The sequence below is a fragment of the Eumetopias jubatus genome, unplaced genomic scaffold (assembly GCF_037043125.1).
Source record: "Eumetopias jubatus isolate StellerSeaLion01/CBP00866 unplaced genomic scaffold, mEumJub1_p1.0 scaffold_8, whole genome shotgun sequence".
NCBI classification, from domain to species: Eukaryota; Metazoa; Chordata; class Mammalia; order Carnivora; family Otariidae; genus Eumetopias; species Eumetopias jubatus.
The window spans coordinates 91,094,801-91,118,006 of record NW_028274814.1 but is presented as its reverse complement, the minus strand read 5'-3'; the positions used below and the strand labels follow the sequence as shown (position 1 = coordinate 91,118,006).

The 23,206-nt window shown below is 40.7% G+C and overlaps 1 protein-coding gene across 1 annotated transcript in view; it reads left to right on the top strand.

The window, feature by feature from the left end:
- Positions 1–23,206, top strand: part of CUNH12orf56 (chromosome unknown C12orf56 homolog) — an 88,170-nt gene that overhangs the window by 36,135 nt on the left and 28,829 nt on the right. The window contains 2 exon segments of the mRNA XM_028110739.1: positions 3,088–3,160; positions 22,706–22,712. Of these exon segments, the coding sequence (XP_027966540.1) occupies positions 3,088–3,160; positions 22,706–22,712 (80 nt within the window).

Here is a 23,206-nt window from a genome sequence, read left to right as displayed (position 1 = left end):
TTCAAAGACTTCCAGCTCTGCCTCTCATGTCCAGATGTCCAAGCCCAACTTGGATCAGAGCCCACCCCATCAGCTACAGCTAGGATAGGGGTGGATCCAGATTTTGTGGGGACCAAAAACTCATACTATTTGCAGAGCCTTCTTTAAGATAAAGAGTCAAGACACCAAATACAATTGATACGGAAATGTTGGGGTTCAGAGCAAATGGTCAAGAAAGAATTCTTGAAACATCTTCAGTGCAAAAAGCTGGTTTTATTAAAGCATGGAGACAGGACCGGTGGGCAGAAAGAACTGCACTGGGGTTATGATGGGTGACTGATTATATACTTTCAAGTTGGGAGGGGGTTAGGGATAGCGTAATTCTCTAAGGAATTATGGAAACAAGGTTTCCAGGAACTTGAGGGGGCTAGCTATTGTTGAGAAAAGCTCATTTATTTCTGTCTAGTCAAACCTTAGTCATGAGACCCTTCAGATGCGTATCAGTGGGCCATATGCTTGGAGGATGACTGCTGACATATATCTTGGAGGGTAGAGATAAAGGAAGTTTCCAAAGGAATTTTTTTTTAAGATTTTTTTAAATTTATTTTTTTGTCAGATAGAGACAGCGAGAGAGGGAACACAAGCAGGGAGAATGGGAGAAGGAGAAGCAGGCTTCCTGCTGAGCAGGGAGCCCGATGCAGGGCTCCACCCCAGGACCCTGGGATCATGGCCTGAGCCGAAGGCAGATGCTTAACACGACTGAGCCACCCAGGCGCCCCTCCAAAGGAATTTTTGTATGTTAAAGAAGACTTACAGGATCCTGGCGGTGGGGGGGTGGGGGGGTGGTTGGGGGGGTTGGGCTAAGATTGCCTTTTGCCCCTAGCAAAGTATCAACATCGAGGCAGCTGAGTCCCTAGAGGAATGTCACCCAACTTGTTTCAAGGACTTGTCAATGGGCTGTAACTAGTAAGGAAATTTAATTTTTGCTTTTGCCTTTGTTTCCCACATCATAATGAGGGCAGCACTCCCAAGAAAATACAGGCAGAAGAAATCACAAACATAAAGTGTCTTTGGATACTCCCAAGAGAGGAAGTGAGACAGAAGGAAAACTGAAGTGGGAAGAGCCTGTGGTCTTGAATGATTGTGGCTGAAATGTCTTCCCTTTACGTATTTGATAAAAACATTTGAGCATGCGCACATACTGTTAAGACCTCTCCTAAGACTTTGGAAGGAACTCATGCAAGTGAGGGGCACTAGAGTTGATTCATCATTAATTTCATTGGAAAGAGCAGTCTTTTTGTTTGTTTGTTTGTAAAGATGGGGCACCCATACTGTAGAAGAGGTCAGTTCCTCAAAAAAGGGAAGGTGCTGGGAAGACAAAAGGACAGATGGCCGCTACAGCTCGGTCCTACCAGGAGTCACCTCCTGCAGCTGCGGTTCCCCCCCCCCCTTTTTTTTTTAGGATTTTATTTTTAAGTAATCTCTACACCCAACGTGGGGCTCAAACTCATGCTCCTGAGATCAAAGTCATATGCTCCACCCACTGAGCTAGCCAAGCGCCCCTCAGTTTCCCACTTATCAGGCTTTTGGCCTCAAATCCCCAGGTGATCTCCAAATCTGATGAACTATGCTGGACTTCAAGGGGGCTGTGTCGACCTCTTCCGTCTAGACCAGGGCCAGCCAGAACAGCCTGCAGCCTCCAGCTATCTTTTTATAGACCCCCTCCAGCATCACCTTTGGCTCTCTGAGGTAAAAGGGTTCTTTCTTCTAAGCATGGAGGTGATTTGGGCTCCTCTCAGACCCACAGGAGTGAAAGAGGATTTTGCAGAGCAGTTCAAAGGGAAAGGGGTCAAACACAGCAAAAGCACACTTAAGATTTTGATTTCATTTTGCGTAAATTTTACCTAGGAAGAAAAATAAACTGAAAAAATTAAAAGACTGGGAGAAGGAAAGGGAAGCAAGCAAGTCAAGAAAGGAAGAGGCTGACAGAGCCAAGGAAATCCCCAGAAGGAATTCTCTGTGGGAGCAGGGCTTTCTTTCTTTCCCTCCCCGGCTCTCGGTCTGGCTTGTGCATCCCTGACTCCAACCCTTCTGCAGGGATGGGGAGGTGGTTGGACAAGGAACACTGAGTTTCCACTGGAGCTTAGAATGTGAGGATAGTACTGACCTCTTGCAGTAGCTTAGGGAAATGTAAATTTGGTTCTTGTTCAGAATACTTATTAGATACTATTATTATTTGTCCCTCCAAATAAATAAAATACACATATAATTGGGAGGACACGACAGTGTTCTTGATGTTATGACTGGCTCTTTGGTTTTTACTTTAAATTAAACTAATGTATATTGTATAACTACTCTGCCAGGCACCACATGAGTCCTTTTTAAACACATTATCTTATTTTCATTCACAGAATTTTCATCATTTTTATAAATTAAGATACTGAGTCCAGAGTGATAAAGCAACTGGTAAACTCTTACAAAGTAACTTTTTACGAGTCTGAAGTTAAGCACATGTTTTAACATCAAAGCTAAAGTTCCTTTTGTTACATCATGCTGCCCAGTTTATAATTTGGGACTTGCAAGTTTTTTTTTGTTTTGTTTTGTTTTTTCGAGGGAGGTGGAAGAGGGGCAAAGGGAGAGGGAGAGAATTTTTTTTTTTTAAGATTTTATTTCTTTATTTGACAGAGACACAGCGAGAGAGGGAACACAAGCAGGGGGAGTGGGAGAGGGAGAAGCAGACTTTCCCGCCAAGCAGAGAGCCTGATGTGGGGCTCGATCCCAGGACCCTGGGACCATGAACTGAGCCGAAGGCAGACGCTTAACGACTGAGCCACCCATGGGGGAGAGAGAGAATCTTAAGCAGTCTCCACACCCAGTGCAGACCTGATGGGGGCTTGATCTTACCACCCTGAGATCATGACCTGAGCTGAAATCAAGAGTTTGATGCTTAATCAGCTGAGCGACCCAGATGCCCCAGGATTTGCAAGTTTTTTGGGGATTTATGAACAGTCATCAAATCAGTACATGTAACTATAATTTCTTCACAATCTCAAATTATGTAATGAACTAGCAAATGACTTTTCTTTTTCTTTTTTTTTTTTTTTTAAGTCAAAGAAGTGATTAATGGCTCTGTGTTTTGGAGAGGCAAAGAACCCATAAATTTGAATGAATCCTCTCTCAGGTGAGATTTTGTTTGGAGTATGTTTTTAACTTGCTGACCAAAACTTATTTTATACTTCATTTTGCTTATTTTAATGCTTTTTCTCTACTAATGGCTTTGGACTGAGTTTTGTTTATTTCCTATGTATTATAATGAAGAAGATATTTTGGGAGAACTATCTTCTAAATTCAAATCCAGTTAGTTTAAATAGTAAAGTATAACATTTCTCATATCAATGGAAGATATAGATTTCATAATATAAATAAATAATTGACTAAAGTTAAATTAAAAAAACATTTATTGAGCTCTTGTTCCGTGTAGGGCACTATGTTAGGCCTGTAAAAAACAGAAAGATGAGTAAGGCATAGTTCCTGTCCTTGAGAAGCTGATTCTAACTAGAGTATGTGACATTTACACAAACATAGATAATACAGAGTACACATGCTAAGTGTCATCAGTGAGTTTGAGCAAATTGCCAAAGAGATTTAAAGAGGGGAAAGGTCATATTCAGTTTTGGGGGGAAGTCAAGATGTCAGAGTGACAGCTGATGAAAAAATAGCATAGATGGAGATGGAGATATTGCAGCTGGAAGGGATAATAAAAACTATGAGGCAGGGAAAGAATGGAACGTGTATTAGGAAAGGGAAGCAGTCTGCGGCGATTTAAAAATAGAACAGGGGGGCGCCTGGCTGGCTCAATCTGTAAAGCATGCAACTCTGGATTTCAGGGTTGTGAGTCCAAGCCCATGTTGGGCATTGAGCTTACATAAAAATAAAATAAATTAAAATAAAATAAAATAAATAAAAATAGAACAATACCAGGTATCAGGTTAGAAAGTAAAACTGGGCCCATACTTGGGAGAGTCTTAAAAGTCCAGGTAAAGACTTTATATGTCATTTTGTAGGTTGTGAGGAAACTTGATAAATAATCAGTTGTGCTTCAAATGGATGGAAGCAAGGAGAAACCACAGATTGGTGGGAAGTAATGAGAATCTGAATTGGTCTAGTGGTAAACGGAATAAAGAAAAAGGGATGGATGGAAGAGATATTTCAGAAGCAAAATCTGTAAGACTGGCAATGGAACAGGAGAGAGATGGGAGAAAAACCACTGTGGTTTCAAGCTGGGGTTACTGTAAGGTGATGCCTTTCAGAGAAATAAGGATGGCAGAGGGATGCAAACCCAGGACTGGTTTAGACAGGTTAAGCTTGAGGTCCTAGTAGCCCTCAGCTGGTAGGGTACATCTAGCAGTTAACATTTCAGTCTGGTAGGCAGGAGAGAAGTCTGGGTGTAATAAAAAGGAGTTTCCTGGGGTTCCTGGCTGGCTCAGTCAGTAGAACATGCAACTCTTGATCTTGGGGTCATGAATTCAAGCCCCAGAGAGAGGCTTGTGGGCGCTCTCTCTCTCTGTCAAATAAATAAAATCTTTTTATTTATTTTTTATTTTTTTTAAAGATTTTATTTATTTTTGCAAGACAAAGAGAGAGAGAGAACAAGCAGGGGGAGCAGCAGAGGCGGAGGGAGAAGCAGGCTCCCCGCCTAGCAGGGAGCCTGATGCGGGGCTTGATCCCGAGACCCTGGAATCATGACCCTGAGCTGAAGGCAGACGCTTAACCGACTGAGCCACCCAGGCACCCCAAATAAAATCCTTTTAAAAAGTTTAAAAAAACCTGGGGCGCCTGGGTGGCTCAGTCGTTAAGCGTCTGCCTTTGGCTCAGACCATGGTCCCGGGGTCCTGGGATCAAGCCCCGCATCGGGCTCCCTGCTCAGCGGGAAGCCTGCTTCTCCCTCTCCCACTCCCCCTGCTTGTGTTCCCTCTCTCGCTGTCTCTCTTTTTCTTTCTCTCAAATAAATAAAATCTTTTAATAAAAAAAAGTTTAAAAAAACCTAAAAAATTGAAAAAAAAATGATCTCTGTGTTCCTGTCAGTGTTCTCAAGGCTTTGGAGTTTCTGATTATGCTTGAAGCGGTAACATCAGGAAAACTTAACTGACTAAAACAGGATTGAGCAGTAGGTGTTCTGGTTTGCAGTGCAAACCGTAGCTCAGAAAGCACTCTGAGACCCCTTTGTAATGCTGGGATTGGAGGAGGGACCATCAGCCTGCACCTCTGAATTCCCTCAGCCAGGGTTTCTCAATAGGGTGCTATTGGCATTGTGTGTGGGACCACTTGTTGTCATGCAGAACTCCTGCCCTTTGTGGGACCTGAGCGTCCCTGGCTCTTGTCCACTACATGCCTGTGTCCACTACCCGCCTGTGACGCTCCTCGTTTATTGTGGCAACGAAAAAACCCACCAGCACACATTTCCACGGGAACCATCCCTGCTAATTCCATCTGTCAACACAAGTTTCTTTGCATTTCCCCGGCCCATGCCCTTTCTCCCTTCTCTCTGCAATCCTCTCTCTCACCTTTCCTAGTAGTATCCTTGCTCTCCCTATGAAAGTCTGTGCTTGGGTTTTTAGGGACACCACAGTGTGATAATGTAATCATAGGAATTTGAAATGGTTCCCGCTTCAGTGGGATTTCCATTTTAATAGGCATCCAAGCCAGAAGCTCAAGGAAAGAAGCTCTTAGTAGAATTTTGTTCTGTTGAAGTGAAACTGACACACAGTAAACTGCAGTAAGTGTACAGTTTGATACATTTTGTCCTATGTGTACACCCATGAAAGCTTCACCATTATTAACATCTTTCCCTCCCTCCCTGCACTATGACCTGGAAACTTTTTCAAGGCAGTAAGCTGGGGCAGTTGCTAGGTCTCACCTTGTTTGTTTCCCACCTCTCTGAGATGACCGGCTTACATTGCCTGATGTCCAGTGTCTTAAAAGCTGTTTTGGGTTTTTTTTTTTTTTATATGTTTTCCCAGGTTTTGTTTTTTTCAGGTGAGAGGGTATATCTAGTCCCTATTGCTTCATCCTAGCCTGAAACAGAAAAAAAAAAAAAAACTAGTAGAATTTTAATCTTTACACTAGTATATATGGAAGGGAAATGGGATTGGCAAATCCTTCCTGGAGCCAGTGATCGTTCCAGAATTTTCATAAAAGAGATTCCATAAAAGAGGGCAGCAAAAGGGGGGGATGGTTAGGAAACTCTTTTTCCTTTGGTAGGCATAAACTGTTTTATGTGGTCTATGTATTTATTTTTGGCGGCTTGCTGAGGGTGGGAAACTATAGATCTTAGGGAATGAGGGGCAGCAAAGCCCGCCCCCCTCCCAGACTACAGTAATGAAGACCCTGTGAAGCTCAGAAGGACCCCAACTATGCCTACGCATATGACTACTATTCTGCCTTTCACAAGAAGATAAAAACCACACATTTTTAGAAACCTTTCTCAACAAAGTTAAATATCCCAAACAAGGTTAGAGAGTCCTTTCAACAGCTGAGCTCATTTCCCCAAGCTCTCCCGCTGTTGAAGGTTAGATTGGCTACGGGGCTTGAACCTGCCTGTCAGGAAGCCAAAATCTGGGATGCTCACTGCTGCTTCTTAAAGAGTCGTTCCTGCTTTGAGATGAGTACACACTCTTAACGCGTGCTGGCTGGGCCATGTGAGGAGACAGCCCAAACCAGGGTTTGGGAATAAAGGTCACCTGGAATAAGAGCACAGATCTGTGTTTTTTTCAAGTCTGGCCTCATGCCAGAATCTCTCAAGGGTTCATGGAAAGTTCAGACTTCTGGATTTTACCCCAGACTACTGAATCCTAAGCTTTAGGGCTGGGACTCAACAGTCTGTTTTTGGTAGCTCCCTAGATGATAATGTTAGCTAGCTACCAAGGTTCAGGAAATCCTGGGCTAAGTAGTCAATCGACTCCTGGATTATTGAGATTCCTGAGTTCTACAACAATAATATATCTATAATCCATCAACTGCTCTCTGTTTTCACTGTCAATCCTCCAGTGCAAGCAACTGTCATCTCTCACCTGGGTTTGCAACACCTCTCACTGCTCTCCCCGTCTTCACTCTTGGTATCTGGTGGGGTTGGAATGTTTGTGTCCCTCCCGAATTCCTATGCTGAAATCCGAACCCCCAAAGGTGACGGTAATGGGAGGTGAGCCTTTGGGTGGTGCTTTAATCTTGAAGGTGGAGGCCTCATGAATGAGATGAGTGCTCTTAGAGAAGAGGCTCCAAAGAGCTCACGAGCCCCTTCCACCGTGAAAAGGCACAGCAGGAAGGAACTGGCCAGGAACCAGGAAGAGGGTCCTCACCATAAGGCGACCACACTAGCATCCTTAGACTTTACAGCTGCCAGAACTGTGAGGAATACATTTTCTGTTTTTATAAGCCACCCAGTCTGTGGTCAGACTGCTTTGACAGCAGCGCAAACAAGCTAACACCCTGCCTCTCCACCCCTGTCTGAATCCATTATTCACCTTAAAGCCAAAGTGACTTTTCCAAATGACCCCTCCCCCCCCTTTTTTTTTGCTTAAAACCTCTCAGTAGTATCCCATTGCCCAGAAAATAAAACTTTTTACCCTACCGATATACAGCCCTGCAAGACCTGGCCTTTGTTTCTGTCTCCAGCTGTATCTCAAGTCACTTCACCCCTTGCTCATCACACGGGCTAGAGCACCTCAAGCTTTTCCCACCTAGGGGCCTTTTCACTTCCTTTCTCCTCTTAACACTGCTTTTCACATGGCTCACTCTTTCTCGTCCTTCAGGTCTTAGCTTGAATGTCCACATCTCAAACAGGTCTTGCCTGATCTGTCTGAAGTATATGACCCTCCAACAGACACACACAGGTTTTCATCAGAGTACTCTGTTTATGTCATAGCACCATCATAAACAGAACATATGGTTATTACATATCTGTAGCTTATTGTCTGTGTTCCCACTAGAATGTAAGCCTCATGAAGGCAGGGACCTAGATATTCTTGCACACGGATATATTTCTAGTGCTTGCCCTAGTGCCTGGCACATCGTAGCTGCTTTGTATTTATTGAGTGATTAATCATGTTCCTTACAACCTAGCCTGGCCTGTATTATATAGGCTTGGGGAAGCATGATTTGATCTAAATCCATGAAATAATAAAGCATATTTGAAAGGGGTTCATGCGCTTCCACTGTTGCCCTAAGTGCTGCGACTTCTTTGTTCCTGGAGGAGGGGTCTCTCTGTTGTCGCAGGACACTAAGTAAAACTGCCAACATGGCCTTTGTAACTAGAAGTAGCGAGGGAAGGCAATGCCACTAATAGCCATCCACATGCTCTCAGACTCAATATTCTTCATTTCACATTTTGGCATATTAATGTCCCAGGTTTTTGAGACCACGCTAATACTCTCCTTGTTTTCTTCTAATTTCGAGGTTTCTCAATTAATGTTTACAGTCGTCATTTTAGGTTGTCGTGGAGGTCAGAACTCTGTTAGAAGTAGCAGATATCCAACTTAGGTTAAAAGGGGAATTTACTGCAATTACTAGGACCACTCAGGTAATTCAACACTCATTCTATATATATATATATATAGAAATAGACCTAAACACAGACACAAATGTAGATCAACCTACCTACCTGCTGAATCTGGCACACTTTAATTACTGGGCTCTGTATTCAGTTTTAGGTGTGTAATAGTGGGCAAAATCAGCAAAGGATAGAAGCCAAACACTAGAATGCAGGAATGGTAAGAATGAAGTTGAGACTGAGGTATAGCTGGAACTGGGGACTTGAGTGGACATAGGACTTTGTATCCTCTGATGTTGGTAGATCAGCCTCATTTTTTTCTCACTGAATACCATTCATGGGGTAACCACCTGTCTTAAATTCACATTACAACTCCCACCACCAGACAAAGGCTAACTCACGCACTTTCTTGCATCAAATTTAAATTTAAATTTAATAAATTAAATTTAAAAATCCTGGGAAGGTCTCTGATGCCCTAGCTTGAGTAAATGACCCACTGATGTAAAATATCCACCCCAGTCAAGAGGTCAGAGACTTTAAAAATGCAGCAGCTTCTGTGTGTTCCATGTGTGGAAGGAAGGAGTAGTTTCCAAATGAGAGGGGTCAGGGGGAGCTAGGTCTACTCTCCATCGCATAGTTTTCTAACACTCTCATCTCCATAATTAAACGCATGAGTCAAAAGCATAAACAAAAGGCAGGCTAGGATAGAAAGCAGTAATTAAGAGTACTAAAGAATGGTATCATGTACAGAGCTTTGAAACACCTCTGAGGTGTAAAGTTTTAGGCCTAATTATGAGAAGCTGCAGGTCATAAGAAGGATGCAGTTATCTTGGGACATCAGACTTACAAAAGTATGATTACTTTTCAGGGTAATAGTAAACAACAAGTCTTTTAACACCTGAGGGATAGAAAAACAGACTAGTGATCTCTATAATGAGATTCAGTATTTAGGTTTCTCTGTCTTTAGCGCAGCTCTTCATCAGCGGATGGTTCCAGGTTCTCACGTGCATTTTACAGGAGAAAACCCAAGTAGATATTTCAAGTAGAAATAGCGTATTGTGACCTACTTAAGAGTTCCCTAAAGCTGCAGGAGGGAAAAAAGACTGCCTATTGCTTGCGAGTGGAAAGAAACAGAGAGGAAGGCTGAGATCAATAGAACACTTTTACGGTGTCGGCACAGAGGAAGATTTACATAAATTTAATTGAGTTCATCTTGAATCATCCATGAGGAAAAGAAATAGTGACAATGCTTTGGCCTCAGTCCAGGTCTGTCAGGCCCATACCCACCAGGGTGGATTCTCATCTGAGTTTACATCTATGTGTAGCCCCTACCGATATCTGGCTAGTGAAAATTTAAAAGTGGATTTTCTAACCATAGTGCATGGCAAGTAGAAGGATGAGCTTTTGGAGAAACTGATCTGTTTAATAAATGGAAGTAGAGCTGACAATCCTAGTGGAATGAGAATGTGCTGCGCTTAATTGTACACCATTAGGAAACCAGAAGGAGGGGGGAACCAGAAGGTGAACCTTATATTATTCTCTAAGGAGCAGCACTGCTTGATAGGAAATAGAAGAGGGGAACTGTGCTATTTCTCTCCGCGTAGTACATAAGCATGCAGCCACACTGGCTGACTGAATCCTGACTGCCTTGGGCTCTTTAGCCTTCCTAGGCTTCACTGCTCAGGGGTAGAATGGAGCTCATGACAGCTCCTTTCTCAGAGGGATGATATGTGAGGGCTCGGTCATGCACATGTAAAGTGCTTAAACTCTGTGTGGCACTTAGTCCTTATTAAAACCTTTTGTTATTGCTGATTATCAGTAAGTCAGCCACTGAGCAATAATTTATTTGGCATCCTCAGAATCCCTCACCAAGCCTTGGGATGGAATAACTTTCCTCTTTTCTACTCTCACTAATAACACTACTGCATTTAAAAAATAAAAGTGCTGTTGTGCAATAATTTGGCACAAGGTACCATCTATATTTTCTTTTTTTAATATTAATTTTCTAAGAAGTTCTCGCACAATAGGTTGCCGTAGTTCTCTTAGAGGACCAGTCCTGTGTTTATGTAAACATATTATATGGGTAAGCACATGGACCCAGAATGTTTAGAAACTCAAGAGAAAGGATTGAAGGCCTCTAAAAACTATTTTTATAATAATCTTCGTCATTCTCAAAACTGGCCCTGAAAACATGACATTGATATATTCTTGTGCACATAATCTGCTCATAGTTTATCATTATTAGTATTCTTTGCTCAGTTATATATTTATAAAAATATAAAAATACATCTATTGAGCTTCGGCGTAGAACCGATATTCATTCTTCTCCCGTATCACTCTCTTCCCCTTCCCTCCTCCTTTTCCCCCTTCATGGACCTGTCTGAAAATTTCCATGGGATCGATACTCAGGAGAACTGCTTTGTTCATTCTATCTATGAATCTGCTTGTTGGTTTTAGACATTAAAAATATCTCCTCCCATTTTGTCAGCTATGTATTAGCTTTGTCTGTGTGGTATCTTTTACTGAACAGAATTTTAATTTTGCTGTAATAAAATTAATTAAGGTTTTGACTCTGGTCAAGATGGAGTAAGTGTATTTTAACCCATCTCTCCTTCTGAATGCAAGTAAAAATCTTGAACAGAATGCATACAGCAGTTAACTGCCTGATTTAAAAAAAATTCTCCATAGCATTTAAGCAGGATTCAGAGTTAAAAACAGCTATAGATTTTTCTGTAAAATATACTTTAGCTGAGTCACATGTATTTTGACATATACTGTCATTCAGTTCTTAGTATCTCTGAGTTTCCTTTATTATTTTCAGCAGGTTGATTATGTGTCTGGTGAGGAATTCTTCGAGTTTATCTTTTGGGGATTCACTGAAAGTTTCTTGAATCTGTAAGTTTATGTTTTTTGCCAAATCTGGAGAGTTTTGGCCATGACTCCTTTGAATATTTTTTCTGTACCACGCTTTTCCTCCTTTCTTTCTGGGACTCTGGAAATATGAATATTAGACCTTTCATACTGTCATACAGTCCTTTGAAATTCTTTTTTTTATTTTTATTTTTTTATTTTTTTAAAGATTTTATTTATTTATTTGAGAGAGAGAGAATGAGAGATAGAGAGCACGAGAGGGAAGAGGGTCAGAGGGAGAAGTAGACTCCCCGCCGAGCAGGGAGCCCGATGTGGGACTCGATCCCAGGACTCCAGGATCATGACCCGAGCCGAAGGCAGTCACTTAACCAACTGAGCCACCCAGGCGCCCCTGGTTCTTTGAAATTCTGTTCATATTTTTCTTCAATCTTCACTCTCTATGTTGTTCAGATCAGATAACATCTGTTCATCTATCTTCAAATTCAATGACTCTTTCTTGTCATTTCTATACTGTTTACTGAGCCCATTCAGTGAATTTTTAAATTTCTGGTTATTGTGGTGTATTTTTTCTCCTAAAAGTTCCATGTGGTCCCTTTTTATATCTTCTAAATTGGAATTTGTTTTTTATTTTTCATTTTATTTATTTTTAAGTAGGCTCTACACCCAAAGCAGGGCTTGAACTCAGAACCCTGAGATCAAGAGTTGCATGCTCTGCTGACTGAGCCAGTCAGGTGCCCCCCTTTTTATATCTTCTGTTTCCCTGTTGATACTTTCTATCTTTCCATTTGTTTCAAAGGGGCTCACTCTTATTTATCAGAGCCTGGTTATAATGGTTGCCTTAAAGTCTTTGTCTGAAAATTCCAACATCTTGGTCATCTCAGTTGATATCTGTTCATTGTCTTTTTCTTCATAAGATATGGAGAGTTTCCTGGCTCTTCAAATGTCAAGTAATTTTGGATTGCATATGGGATATTTTGAATATTATGTTATGTGACTCTGGGTCATATGCCCATGAAGAGTTGGGTACTGGTCTCTGCTACCCTCTCAGTTATGCTTAGATATCTGAGAACTTTTTTCTGTGTGTGTGTGTGTGTTTTAATTAATTTATTTATTTGAGAGAGAGCGAGCATGCATGCACAAGTGGGGGGAGGGGCAGAAGGAGAGGGAGAGAGAGAATCCAAAGCAGACTCCACGCTGAGCACGGAGCCCTACATGGGGCTGGATCCCATGACCCTGAGATCCTGACCTGAGCTGAAATCAAGAATCGGATGCTCAACTAACTGAGCCACCCAGGCACCCCTTTTTTTCTAACTTTGAATATAGAGTTGCTTATATTTCCCAGTTCTACTTTAGAAGAATCTTCATGGGGGAATTTTTTTTTTTAAGATTTTATTTATTTATTTGACAGAGAGAGAGAGACCTCAAGCAGGGGAACGATAGGCAGAGGGAGAGGGAGAAGGAGGCTTCCCGCTGAGCAAGAAGTTGGATGCAGGACTCGATCCAGAGACCCCGGGATCATGACCTGAGCCGAAGGCAGATGCTGAACCAAATGAGCCACCCAGGCGCCTCTTCATGGGGGAATTTTTTTATTCAAGAGAGCTCAAATTCTGGATCTCGAGATCTAGGTCTGTAGGACTTCTTATAGAAGAATCATTGTTCTCTATTGTTCTTCTTGTTTCTTATTTTTAGCATATTAATCTGACCATCTATTTCAATGTGATAGGTTTCTAGCTCTCTGTGAAAACTAAACTCTCCATTTCATATTCATTCAACTTCTTTCTTATCCTTTTTAAGAATTTCTTAAATCAAATACCCATTTTTTCTAATTTACCATTTTTCTTCATTTCTTGAGAGAGTATCAATATGCTAGCGTATGTGTACTTCTTACTTTTTTTTAAAGATTTTATTTATTTATTTGAGAGAGAGACACAGTGAGAGAGGGAACACAAGCAGGGGGAGTGGGAGAGGGAGAAGCAGGCTTCCCGCGGAGCAGGGAGCCCGATGTGGGGCTCGATCCCAGGACCCTGGGACCATGACCTGAGCCGAAGGCAGACGCTTAAAGACTGAGCCACCCATGTGCCCCTGTGGACTTCTTATTCTTAGCTGAACTTGAGCCTAATAGGTTTTTGTGAAGCTGTTCCATTTTGCCTGTTGCTTTTTGGATTGTGACCCAACATTTTCAGTCTCAAGGAGTTTATCTTTGATGCAGAGGGAAAAAGGAAGAAAAAGTGATTTGTGCATACTTCTGATTTTGGAGTTCTCTTTCCTATTCTCTCATCTCTTCCCCTAATGTGGCTGGGCTCTCCCTAGAAATACACAGTCAGCTCATTAGAAAGACTCTTGACTTTTAGCAACTCAGTTCTATAAATATGAAGCTGACATGTGTGCAAATTCAAGGCTCTAGAACTTTTGCTTAGTAACAAACTACTTTTTAATCAGACTAGTAAAGATGGGTATTAACTGAATTTCAAATGAAGAATACAGTTTAGTTTTATGAGTTGGCTTACTTATCTGGTGAAGCTATAATTTCCATGGTATTTTCATTTATGCTGTCAAAAAGGTAATCCTTTTTATCTCTCCAAAATCATAGATTTTTCATATAAATGAATAACTGTCACTTCAAGTAAGATTTTCTGTAACTACCTAAAACCATTTTGCTGAGCTTTTATATGAAACATAGATTGTGCCTAAAATGAACATTTTAACATAATTTTATAACATTATGTAGCACAATCTACATACTGGTTATTTAACACTTTTCAATTTCCATAGAGAAAATTTTAGAATTATATTACCTGAAGGAATAAAGAAAAATTATCTCTTTAAAAAGAGGATTGCATATATATATCTTCCATTTCTGAGCTGGACATATTCATTTACCTGAAAATCCTTAGTGTGAGCATCTTATATTCTTAGACACTTGGATAACACTGTTACATAATACTAGAATCCTATGAAAAAATAGGGTAAGGTAAGATAATTACTGAGCAGCATTTAGGGGTTGTGGGTTATATGGTAATTTGTTCAGTTGTGTGTTTAAAATCTGGCCATGCCATGTGCTGATCCACAGGGCAAGAAGGGTGCAGAAGGAGGGGGTGCTCTTAAACTTTCCTTTCCAGGTCACACTCCTGGACTACAATGCCAGTGTGCATATCCTTAAGCCTGAGGGTTTGGCAAGGGGTGGCTGTTTAAGAGGGAGAAAACTTGAATGAACAAACTGAGGTGACCACTTTATAGGTGTATGTGTGTGTGTGTGTGTTTGTGTGTGTGTGCGTGCACACATGCACCTGCAACAGTGGGGGTGGAAGGAGCTGAGTCAACACAGTTCATAATACTGTATAGATAATGAATGGATGTTATACATGTTTAAAATTAATTTAAGGAGTAATAAAAACAAAGTGGCTATCCACTTTCAAGAAGGTTCCAATCTTATAAGGGAGACAACGTATTTTACTATAAAACAATAAACCAGCAATTCAAGGCAACATAGGATTGTATTAATAGCTAGCACCTATTGAGTGATTTCCAGTGTTATAAACACATTGCCTATATTTTCTTATTTAACCCTCACAGAAACTTTTTTTAAAAAAGATTTTATTTATTTATTTGACAGAGATAGAGGCAGTGAGAGAACACAAGCAGGGGGGAGTGGGAGAGGGAGAAGCAGACTTCCCGTGGAGCAGGGAGCCCGATGCGGGACTTGATCCCAGGACCCGGGGATCATGACCTGAGCCGAAGGCAGACGCTTAACGACTGAGCCACCCAGGTGCCCCATCCTCACAGAAACTTTTTAGGATTGGTGCTGTTATTGGTTCCTATTTTAAAATTAGGAGATTGAAGTTGAGGTCAACCAAAGTCACATAACCACTGAGTGGAAGAGCCAGGATTGGACCTTGGACCTCATCATGACCCTACAACTTCTTAGCCTCTCCCACTTGCTTCCTCATATAGCAGACTTAGACAAATGGTCGTGGTAAGGTGGAGAGCAGGGAAGGTGAGGGTGGAACGCAGGATTGATCCTGAAAAACGTGCTGATGCTATTGGAATGACGCTGGAAAATCAGAGGAGTATTAACAAGACATGAATTCAAGAAAACACCATTAAAAAAAAAAACTCAGGGGCGCCTGGGTGGCTCAGTTGGTTAAGCGACTGCCTTCGGCTCAGGTCATGATCCTGGAGTCCCAGGATCGAGTCCCACATCGGCTTCCTGCTCGGCAGGGAGTCTGCTTCTCCCTCTGACCCTCTTCCCTTCGTGCTTCTATCTCTCATTCTCTCTCTCTCAAATAAATAAATAAATAAAATCTTAAAAAAAAAAACTCACTTCCTATCTCCATATGAATAGTCTTTTCTTTACAGGATCCGTTTGAAATGCACAATGAAAGAAGAGTTGGGTTTCAAAAGCAGAATGAAAAGTTCTTTCATTGGAAATACTGGGGTTCTGTGAAGGACAGGCACAAAATTTCAGATCTAGAAAGTGCTTTAAGTGACATTGGGTACAGTTTTATTTCTGAAAGCAGGAAAATATAATGAAGAATTGTACCATACCTCCACTAGGTCAGTGGGTAGGTAGGCAAGTAAGATTAAATCACTCCCTTCTCTTAATAAGCATTCTTTTTATTTGAAAACATTTATTTACTTTCAGAGTCTTAAATTGCTGCAACTGGGCCACCGGACTCTCCTTGTTCTTCACTGTTAAGTTCTGAATATTATGTTCAACACTAACTTCTACCTGACAGGTACCGCCGAGAGCAGCAGCACACCATGCAAGGGCTCAAGTCTGTCCTCCTTCAGACCTCAGGAAGCGGTCTCTTCATGGCCAAAGTGCCTTTCGACCCTTACTGACCCCCTCCAGGGGGACATGTCAGTCCACATCAGCCACAGCAAAGGCTGTCAGTGTGCCATCTTGCACAACCAACACAAAAGAACCCAAGGGATTTCCAGATCACAAAGGTTCTCTAAGTGAAATCCCTTTCAAGTGCAATGGGAACGGAAATGAGTTTTACTTAGGAAATTCCTCCCCTGCCTCCCCTTTACAGAACAACCCAAACCTAGAGAAAAAGGCATCGGAACTTCATTTGTACATTATTTCCACAACCTCATCAATATTTCTGCACTTAAAAAGTTCATGGAACAATTATATTATAGTAAGTGCTCTCATTAGTTAACTTTGCTGGAGTAATTTTTTTTTTAAAAGATTTATTTATTTATTTTAGAGACAGAGAGTGCGAGCAAGGTGGGGGGCAGAGGGAGAGAGAATCCTGAAGCAGGCTCAGCCCATCCATCCGCATGATCACAACCTGAGCTGAAACTAAGAGTGGCCTCTTAAGCAACTATGCCCCCCCAGGAGCCCCTGGCTGGAGTATTTCTTAAAGCAAACATGCTTTTCCTGCTTCCCCAAATTTCCATTTTGGAAATTTAGCCTTGGAATTTAATAATATGAAAGACAAACACACTGGACAATTAAGGATTTCATATTATTCAGGTGAAGGAAAATGCTCATTGATGAGGAGTGTCTTAAAGAAAAGGAGATGGACCAGGGGTTCTACAGAGGTGGGTAAATAAGGAAGTCTTCCGGGAATGCTGGAGAAGGTCTTATCTTGGAATATTTGTGAGCAGGGTGGTCTTTTTCGGTTGGCTGGGGTGATTTCTCAGCCATTTCTTTCAGAGCTCACATAAAGTTCAACACTGTCAATATGTCTCTATTTCTTAGCTGCACTATTGAAAGTAGGTTAATGGGATTCATTGTTACAGGAGCAGGTAATTTTATAGGGATTACCTAGTTTAAGCACCTTATTTTATAAATGAGGAAAGTGAGTATTTTAGGTGACTTACTCAAGAGTATATAGTGGGTTTAAGGGCAGAGTCGGAACTTTCATTTAGGAAATCTTTTTATTATACCAGGATCAGTTTAAAAATAAGTAATTTATTACCTGAATAATACAATCCTTTTCAATTATCTTCAATGATATGTAATTTTTATTAATGATCTTCCAACACAATAATATTAAAGAAATATGAAAGGCTCCATTCAGAAGAAGCTAGGGAAGCAGGAGGTTTTATAAATGGCTAAAACTGAAAGATTTCAAGGCAACTCTTCAGTTGTTTCTCATAGCACAGTTCAGAATAGTTAATGTTTAAATTAAATGTCTAATGTTAAAATTTCTCCTTAAATTTTTATTTTATTTTTATTTTTTTAAAAGATTTTATTTATTTTTAAGTAATCTCTACACCCAACGTGGGGCTCGAATTTACAACCCTGAGATCAAGAGTCACATGCTCCACCAACTGAGCCAGCCAGGCACTCCTAAATTTTTAAACAGTTTTTTCCAAATTAAAAATGTAAACAAGTAATAGAGGGGAAACCTTGGTCTATTAAAAGGAGGCCGCATATGTTCTAATAGGAAACCCAAAACTTAATCTATCTAACTATTTCAAAATGACTGTTTATGTTTCCCTGACTTGACTAACTCCTGGTTTTAGTACTACTTTTAATTTTTTACTTATTTTATTATTATTACTATTTTTAATAAGATGGTTGAGGTTTATTGATGTAATGATAGTGAATCAAATAGATTAATTATAACATTTATTTTAAAAATTATTATTTTTTTTAATTTAAAATTTAGGTATTTAACATACAGTGCAGTATTGGTTTCTGGAGTGGAATTCAGTGGTTTATCCCTTACATACAACACCCAGTGCTCATCATAACAAGTGTACTACTTACTACTTTTTAACTCTGCAGCAGAGGCATGGTTCGGGCAAGTCAGACAGGCAAACTCATAGCCCTTCTGATAATAAAAGCAATAACAATAACTGACATGTATTGTTATTAATAGGTAGAATCTGCTTTGATGCTTTCTGTATATTAACTCATTTAATCTGCACAACAACCCCAGGAGGTAGGACTGTTATTCTCATTTCATAGATGAGGAAATTAAGGCACTGAGAAATTAAATGATATATGCAAGGTTGCACAACTTGCATGGAGCTGAGATTTGAACCTAGGTAGTCTGATTTTTTCCACTGAAATAAATGTGGGTGGAAGGCGGTTATCTTTGAGTTGGTAGATACTATCATTAAAAAATAATGTTCTGGGGTGCCTTGGTGGCTCAGCTGGTTAAGTGTCCGACTCTTGATTTTGGCTCAGGTCATGATCTCAGGGTTGTGAGATCGAGCTCCACCTCGGGCTCTGCACTGGGCGTGGCGTCTGCTTAAGATTCTTTCTCTCCCTCTTCCTCTGCCCCTCCCCCCCTTAAAAAATAAAAATGTTCTCTCCCTTGAAAGATGGAAAATGGGTAAGGAAATATTTCATACATAAATGATGAATCAAGTTAGCCTTCATTCTAGTAAGAATAAGATATTAATTCAATATAAACATGTAAAAAGTTGTGACTTTTTTGTGACACTGTTTAATCCTTTCATCATGTTGATCACTTTGGTTATTCTTGGTGATGCCTTCATAAGTTTTAGGAAATTAAAAAAAAATCATCTCCTAAATCAGTCTGACTTATCTTGGCTAACTGATCTCTTCTGCTTTGAGATCCAGAATGCTCATTCATGTTGAGGTAGGGAAATGCTACCGGGAAAAAAGAATGGACATTTTAATTCTCTCTATATTTTCAGGTAAACCTAAACCATCCAGTGAGAAATTAGCACTCATTCTTTTTTTTTTTTTTAAGATTATTTATTTATTTATTTGACAGAGGGAGACAGCGAGAGAGGGAACCCAAGCAGGAGGAGTGGGAGAGGGAGAAGTAGGCTTCCTGCCGAGCAGGGAGCCCGATGCGGGGCTCGATCCCAGGACCCTGCGATCATGACCTGAGCCGAAGGCAGACGCTCAACGACTGAGCCACCCAGGCGCCCCAGAGAAATTAGCACTCATTCTGATTTTAAGGATTTCCAAAGAGCTCAGTCTCCTTCAGTAACCCATTTTATCTGTAACTTTCATCAACAATAATTACATTTGAGTTCTTTAAGCATCTCAAATTCTACAAAAACAATATATGGCAATTCTCTGCCCTTCATATGTTGTAAAGATAGGTGCTAGAAAGCTAAGTAACTAAGGAGTATCCCCAAATTAAAATTCTAGATTTAAGGGGCGCCTGGGTGACTCAGTCATTAAGCATCTGCCTTCGGCTCAGGTCATGATCCCAGGGTCCTGGGATCGAGCCCTGCATCAGGCTCCCCGCTTGGCGGGAAGTCTGCTTCTCCCTCTCCCACTCCCTCTGCTTGTGTTCCCTTTCTCACGTTCTGTCAAATAAATAAAATAAAATCTTAAAAAAAAAGTCTAGATTTAAAGTAAACATAAACTTTTTTTTTTTTTTTTTTTAAAGTAGGCTCACTCAGGGCTTGACCTCACAACCGTGACATCAAGACCTGAGCTGAGGGATGCCTGGGTGGCTCAGTCGTTAAGCGTCTGCCTTCCACTCAGGTCATGGTCATCCCAGGGTCCTGGGATCGAGCCCCACATCGGGCTCCCTGCTCAGCAGGAAGCCTGCTTCTCCCTCTCCCACTCCCCCTGCTTGTGTTCCCTCTCTTGCTGTGTCTCTCTCTGTCAAATAAATAATTAAAATCTTAAAAAAAAAAAAAAAGACCTGAGCTGAGAGCAAGAGTCAGATGCTTAGTTGACTGTGCCACCCAGGCACCCCAGTAAATATAAACATTTAGAGAGAAGAAAAAAAAAAGACAGCCTTTTTTTTTTTAACTTAAAACAATGATAGAAGTAGTAAGAACAGGGGCATCTGGCTGGTCCAGCTGGTAAAGCATGCAACTCTTGATTTTGGGGTCATGAGTTTGAGCCCCACGCTGGGTGTAGAGCTTACTTTAAAAAACAAAAATAGGGGTGCCCGTGTGGCTCAGTTGGTTAAACATCCAACTCTTGATCTCAGCTCGGGTCTTGATCTCAGGGTCGTGAGTTCAAGCCCTGGGCTGAGCTCCACGCTGGGCATGGAGCCTACTTAAAAAAACAAACAAACAGATTGTAAAAAATAAAAGTAGTGAGAAAAAGCACATACTTCCCCCGTGCCCACCCACCCATCATCCTGCTCTGATATTAAGAATAAGACAGGGGGGTAAATTTGTTTGGAGTTGTAAATCAGCAACATCTCAGAAATTCCTTCTGACCTGTTAGGCCTCACAGCATAAAATAAAAGATTCTTTAGAGAACTTGCTGAACACTGACCCATTTTTTTGGGGGGACCCAGAATGAATGGAAAATGGCAACACTAAAGATTTAAGGGAAAAATAACCCTATTGATAGGGGAATAGTTAACAAAACTATTGTATAATCTATACTATGGAATACTATGTAATCATACTATGTGAACGATAGAAGTAAACTTATACACAGACATGGAAAACTGTCCACCATATATTAAGTGGGAAAAAAAGTTCCAGATTAATATATGTGATGTAATTTAGTTAGTATTAAATATATATTATAAAAATACCATCTAATATGTATATATTATAGATGTATGTTATAAATAATATGTTTTTATATGCCTAAAAGGATATAAACCACACTGATAATAATATAGTAAGGTACTTTGTTGTTATTGTTATTTTTGATTCCAGTATAATTAACATACAGTATTATATTGGTTTCAGGGGTATAGTAAGGCACTTTGACTAGTGGGATGGGATGGGGGGGGAGAGACAGGCAACTTTTATCTTTTAGTTTATGCATTTTTGTACTGTTTGATTTTGATAGATAATTTTACTTTATAATGAGCAAATGTCATGTTTAAAACTTTTTAAAAACTATATAAGGAAAAACAATGCCCTGTGGTATTATTTACATAAACAAATCATGTACTATAGCAGGAATTAAGGAACAGATATATGATATTGACTAAAAGCAGGAGAAATGGATTTTCAGTAAACAAAAGTTCTAACTACTCCCACTTTTCTTCCTCTTTTAGGAAGCTACTCTTTTGCAAGATCCCCTATATGTTAGTGAGCTCAGTCCTGCTATTGGAAGTCAAAAGCCATATAGGTAAGGAGTGATGATATGCCAGAGCCGCATGGGGGACGGTTCTCTCCTCTTTGCCTCTCCTAACTCCACGTGTTGCTGCCCATCACATCTATACCTCTACTTCAACTCTCTGCCTTGAATTTTAGGTCTGCAAACATAATTACCCACTGGACATCACCTCTTATAGGTCTTACAAGAACCTTAAAGTCAGATATTCAAAACAGAACTCAGCATCTTCCTTCTGGGACCTGAACTTCCTCTTGCGTTTCCTAACACAGGGCCTGCTGTCCTTATTGCCACAACACCTAAGGCAGAGTCCCAAATGTCGTCTTTACCTTCTCTCTCCCCTTTACCACCTCCCAACCCCGCAGCTGTCAATCACCACAGGATTCATTGTTCTTCTCTAAGATATCTGGATAATATCTACTTCTTTCCACCGTCACATGCTCAGCCCAATTCCCTTTGTTCTGAGCCTCTACAGTATTTTCCTACCTGGCCTCTGCCTTCACTCTTGACCCTCTCTAAACCACGCTCCGTAACTCAAGAAATCTTTTGGAAGCACAAATCTGATCACGTAACTCCCTGCCTTAAAACCTCTGAATGGCTCCCCACTGTCCTTAGGAGAAGGTCTAAATTCTACAACAGCTTATAAAGATCTTCCTGATGTCTCTTTTCATTTTTCCATCTTCAACTCTTGTGTCCCCTCAACTCCTGCCCTAAGCTGCTGATCCAAACGATCTTGCAGTTCTCAGAAAGCTCCCTGTTTGTTTTTTTTGTTTGCTTATTCCTCTATTCTGGAACCCTACTCTCTACTCTTCTTCTTCATGAACGACTTCAACTCATCAAGTCTTAGCTTACTATCCCTTTCTCTAAAAATCATTTCTCAAAGCTTCAATAAGAGGGGCCCCTGAGGGGCACCTGGGTGGCTCAGTCGGTTAAGCATCTGCCTCAGGATGGTCTCAGGGTCCTGGGATCGAGCCCCACATCAGGCTCCCTGCTCAGGGGGGAGCCCGCTTCTCCCTCTCCTTCTGCCTGCCGCTCCCCCTGCTTGTGCTCTGTCTCTAATAAATAAGTAAAATCTTTAAAAATTTTTTTTAAAACAGAGGGGCCCTCCATAACATCATGTGCTTACCATCTTGTAGCATTTAACAGTCTCTCTTATGATTGCTTGTTTGATTACGTGCTGCCCTATTATACACTATGCTCCTTAAGGGCCAGGACTGTACCTTGGTCACTGGCCCATAGTAGGCTGCCTTTATAGAATGAATAAATTGTTAAAACAATTAAACCTGAATCTGACTTAAAAGTGTGGGCATGTTAGCCTTGAAAAGGAATGAAGTCTTGACACGAGTGACAACATGGATGAACCTTGAAGAAATTACACTAAGTGAAATAAGCCAGACAGAAAAGGACAAATATTGTATGATTCCACTTATTTGAGGCATTGAGAATAAGCAAACTCATAGAAACAGAAAATAAAATAGAGGTTACCAGGGGCTGAGGGGAGAGGGGTATGGGGACCTACAGTTAATCAGTATAGAGTTTCTGTCCCGGAAGATGAAAAATTTCTGGAAATGGATAGTAGTGATGGCTGCACAACATTCTGAATGCACTTAATATCACTGAATTATATACCTAAAAATGTTTACAATGGTAAATTTTATATTATGTATATTTTATTTCAATTTTAAAACAGGTAGGGGTGTGTATGTGTGTGTGTAAGTAAGGGAATAGATAAAACAAGATTGGAAAAATGTTAAAGATTATTGGATCTAGGTGATAGATATATGCTGTTTCTTTTCAGTTTTCTCCATTTTTGTGTATGTTTAAAA